The sequence below is a fragment of the Otolemur garnettii genome, unplaced genomic scaffold (assembly GCF_000181295.1).
Source record: "Otolemur garnettii isolate 467f Iridium unplaced genomic scaffold, OtoGar3 scaffold00018, whole genome shotgun sequence".
Lineage (NCBI taxonomy): Eukaryota > Metazoa > Chordata > Mammalia > Primates > Galagidae > Otolemur > Otolemur garnettii.
Genome location: NW_003852413.1, coordinates 28,664,823 through 28,669,261, shown reverse-complemented (window position 1 = coordinate 28,669,261; position 4,439 = coordinate 28,664,823). Strand labels below are relative to the sequence as shown.

Sequence of the window (4,439 nt, the reverse complement as noted above, 5' to 3'; positions counted from 1 at the left end):
AACGGTGGTTTCTCTTTGAAGCAGGACAAGATGAGAGCAGAGAACACCAGAGCAAAATGGATGTAGAAGGTGGTGAAGCGGAAGGGATCTGAGATCCTGCCCTGGGAGGAGAAGGGAAAAGAGTATCAGAAGTACCCGGAGGTGGCACCCGTAGCTCAGCAGGTAGGGCGCCAGCCACATACATGCAAGTTGGCGGGTTCGAACCCAGCCTGGACCAGCTAAAATACCAATGACAACTGGTGGCAACAAAAAAATAGCCAGGTGTGTGGTCGGCACCTGTAGTCCCAGCTACTTGGGAGGCTGAGGCAAGAGAATTGCTTAAGCCCAAGAGTTTGAGATTGCTATGAGCTGTGATGCCATGGCACTCTACCGAGGGTGACATAGTGAGACTCTGTCTCAAAGAAAAAAAAAAAGAAAAGAAAAAGAAATACTGGGGAGCCTGGGCCTAGCCCTGCCCTGGAAAGAGACCTGGGTGTTAGCTCCCCTAGGTAGGAGGCATAACCCAGAAAATCCTAGGAGATGGGGAAGGACCACAGGGGCTGGGGTTCAGTGAGGACTTGCCCTGGGTCAGGCATTGTGCCAGCACTTGACATTCATGGCCTCATCTAATTGGGTGTCTCAACACACCCATTCTGTAGTTGAGGAAATGAAACTCCAAAGGGTTAAACAACAGGCCCAGGATCACACAGTCTTGCTCAACTTACCTCTGCCTTGGCTAAAAGGATCTTGGAGCGAAAGGGGACGATGGCACAGACCACACACAGGAACCAGAAGATAATGAGGATCCCTGAGGACTGTACCCCCTGTAGCCGCTCATACTGGATCAGCAAGGTGGCCAACAGCTGTGCAGGGAAGGCAGGGAGGCCCAGGCAGAGCACACACATCTGGACCTGCTTCCTTCCTTCCCCATCCACCCTCACCCTTTTCCCACCCCCAAGGTATCCAGCCTTCTCCACAGAGCCCATGGTTCTTCCATCACAACCCACACCCCAGGTCCCCGTCCAGCATCCTGGGCCCCACACTGACCATGGTGATCCCCACCACCAGGGGGGTGACAAAGAAGACGGGGGCAGGAGCCCAGCCGTGAACCAGGCCATGGAAAGAGTAAAATAGGTCCGCCCAGGACACACACCACAGCAGGATGCCGAGGACCTATGGAAAGGGCACAGGTTGGAGCCCCATCCCTAGAGGCAGAAATAGTCCTGCTGGGGTGGGGTCTTTGCATGTGAAGCCACTAGACTTGCTTGGGCCTGGCCCGTAGGGCTGAGAAGGGTACTGGTCAGAAGTTTCCTGGGAGTAGGGAGAGCACTGCTGAACTTGCTTGAACTTTCCCAAGCAAGGAATATCTCAGCTGGCTGTAGGAACATTTGACTGGCTGCCATGTCACCGAGATGCAGGACAGGTGAGGCTGGGGAAATTTGTCCAGTTGAGGAGGCTGAGGGGGGAGGGGCTCATTAAAAGCAGAATCCCCCAGTCCCAGCCCAACTCATAAGAGACCCTGAGCCCCTAACCGTCTTGAGCCTGGACAGGCGGGAGAGGACGATGTAGCCACTGTGGTGGTGCCGTAGGTAGAACAGGTAGCAGGGCAGCACAGCCCATAGGTAGATGCTGGGGATCCAGGCCAGCAGGGAGTTCTGGAAGCAGGGAGTGAGGTCCGGGTCGTCTGTGTACACAGATAGGTTGGAGTCCTGGGGATGGAGAGGGGAATTCAGTGCTGTGGCATCCTCCCAGAGAGATGATTGGGTCAAACAGATGCTCCATCCAAGACAGGGGTGGGGTGGAAGATAGGTAAGGAGGACAGAGCCTACATACGCAGATGAACAGGTGCTGGTGCTGAGTGGGAGCTCTCCATGGAGAACACGGCTTCCCCCATTGCATATGTTTTCCCTCTGTCTAAGTGAGGTACCATTTAAGAGGAAGAAAACTGCACCAGTGTAAATTGTAAAATTTAATGAGTTTTGATAGTTGTATATACCTGCAAAACCACTGCCATAATAAAGATATGGACTATTTTCATCATTCTGAAAGTTATCTTCTTCTCCTTTGCATTCATCCCTCCCTCAAACTCTTGGGCTTAAGCAATTCTCTTGCCTCAGTCTCCCAAGTAGCTGGGACTACAGGCACCGCCACAATGCCTAGCTATTTTTTTGTGATAGTTGTCATTGTTGTTTAGCAGGCCTGGACAGGTTCGAACCCACCAGCCCAGGTGTATGTGGCTGGCGCCCTAACAACCGAGCTATGGGCACCTCATCTGCATTTTTTCATTCTAGAGTCCTACTCTTTAAAAAAAAAAAAAAAACTTAAAAAATGTCATCAAATTAATATATGCATATGGTTTAAAAGCCTACTTCCTCTTTCTTTCTGAGACAGTCTCATTTTGTTCTTGGTAGAGTGCGTGCCACAATAGCTCACAGCAACCTCAAACTCTTGGGCTCAAGCAATTCTCTTGTCTTAGCCTCCTGAGTAGCTGGGACTGCAGGCACCTGCCACCATGCCCAGCTATTTTTTAGAGATGGGGTCTTCATGGGGTTTGCACCAGCTCAGGCTGGCCTTGAACTCCTGAGCTCAGGTGACCCACTTGCCTTGGCCTCCCAGAGTGCTAGCCTACTTGCTCTTAAGGTCTCTCCCTTAAAGGATAAGGAATAAGGAGCTACCCTGTGTCCTAGTTCCCTCTCCTTTCTAAATGAGTGGCTCACCTAACTCACTGAGTGGGTGTGAGTCTCATAGGGAAAAGGTGATATGGACAGATTGTTGCACATTACACAGTGTAGGGTGATCAACTATCCCAGTTTGGGCAGGACTGTTCTGGTTGTAGTACTAAAAGTCTGATGTCTTGGGAAAATGCTTAGTCTTGGACAAACCGGAATGGTTGATTACCCTACTGGTATCTGACAAGATTATCTCTTACCTTTACCTATAATTATAACTTCAGAATCCTTTTGGAAAGAGATGGGGGAATTAATTCATTAAGAAATATGTTTTACTGAAATTGTTTCCTCCAAGCCACTAACATACTAATCTCTTTTTTTTCTGCTTAAAATGCATTAGTTTTTTTTTTTAACAGAAAGCTCAGAAAATATAAACAGTAAGAAATACCACCTACAATCTCATCCCCCTCAGAGACAACTGTTATCTGAGGCTGTAACTACCTACCTCTGAACTGCCCATGTAAAAGATTACCATTTTTATTTTTATCAATGTTATTCATGTGCACATATTTTCTGATTTTCCTTTTTCCTGATTATTTTGTTTTTGTTTTTATTTATGATTTTCAAGTTGGAGGTATTAAGTTAAATTTAGCCTAAAGCTGCCTTCTTATGTAGCAAACTGTAACCTAACTTAATATGTAAACAAATTGCAACCTTATATTAAGTAGATGAATCTCAGGCAATCATAATGGCCAAGCTTTCAGCCAATCACAGGCTGAAAACTGTTCAGAATGGCCCCATAGAAGGCAAATATCATGTGGTGACCAATGAGGCTATTTCTTTATATCATAATTCTTTTTCTGTCTAAAAATACTACTTGCCCACATAGCTGGGTGGTGCTCTCTCAACCTTATTGGCTCAGGCTGCTTCTTGATTCATGAATTTTTTTTTGTTCAAATATATTCTATTAAATTAAATTTGTTTAAAAATGTCTTTTTAACAGATTGGTGTCAGAAGTGGGATCTGAAGTAAAAAATCCAGCAATCCTCAGAAGCATTGAATAATCAAATAAAGGTACCTGTCAGGTTGTGGGTGAGTTCTCTCTTGGGTTCCAAACTCCAACAATTTGTGTTTCTTGAGTAATTCTTGGACAGGGCTGGGTCCAGAATCAAATCAGATTCAATAATTAACTGAATTGGATTCAGTTAGGAGCCTGAGGAATTACCTTTTGAAAATGGGTTCCTCCAAATCTAAGGAATCTGGCTAACTCTATGCACAAAATTTAAGGGCGTAGAAGCTGTGTATTTTGGGGAGAAAGGGTTAACTTTACCAAGGACAATTTAAAATTACAGCAGTCACAGTGGGGAAGTTTTGACCCAGATAAAACTGTTCACTTTGTAAAGCACATTAGGAAAAAAAAGGATCCAAATGCCATAAAAGCAATGGGATATATTCTTTAATTGGTATGCAGAGGAATCTAAAGGAGTGAATAAATTTAAAAAATTCCTCTTTATAAGGTTCTTTTCAAAAAGCAAAGGAAAAAGGAAAACTTAAAAGTCTTTTTCAACAAATACTATTTAAAAGCTTTAGCCATCTGGTCAGGAAATCTTGTTTCATTAGCCAGAGAAACAATTTGAATACAGATATTCTTTAATAAATCAGTGAGTTTTATATTATTACACCTGGCTTATGGCTAAAATTTTTACATGAAATTTCTGTTTATATGTTTATGTATGTCTGCATGTAAGATATATGTTTGATAGTTTTCTGTCTCCTTATGATACATGGGTC

At 44.8% G+C, this 4,439-nt stretch overlaps 1 protein-coding gene across 1 annotated transcript in view; it reads right to left on the bottom strand.

Annotated features, from left to right (window-relative positions):
* ABCC3 (ATP binding cassette subfamily C member 3) overlaps positions 1–4,439 on the bottom strand; it is a 75,186-nt gene that overhangs the window by 39,337 nt on the left and 31,410 nt on the right. The window contains exons 2-5 of the mRNA XM_023511270.1: positions 1,512–1,688; positions 1,027–1,152; positions 705–842; positions 4–101 (exon numbers count right to left, since the gene is read on the bottom strand). Of these exons, the coding sequence (XP_023367038.1) occupies positions 4–101; positions 705–842; positions 1,027–1,152; positions 1,512–1,688 (539 nt within the window). The remainder of the gene's footprint in view (positions 1–3; positions 102–704; positions 843–1,026; positions 1,153–1,511; positions 1,689–4,439) is intronic.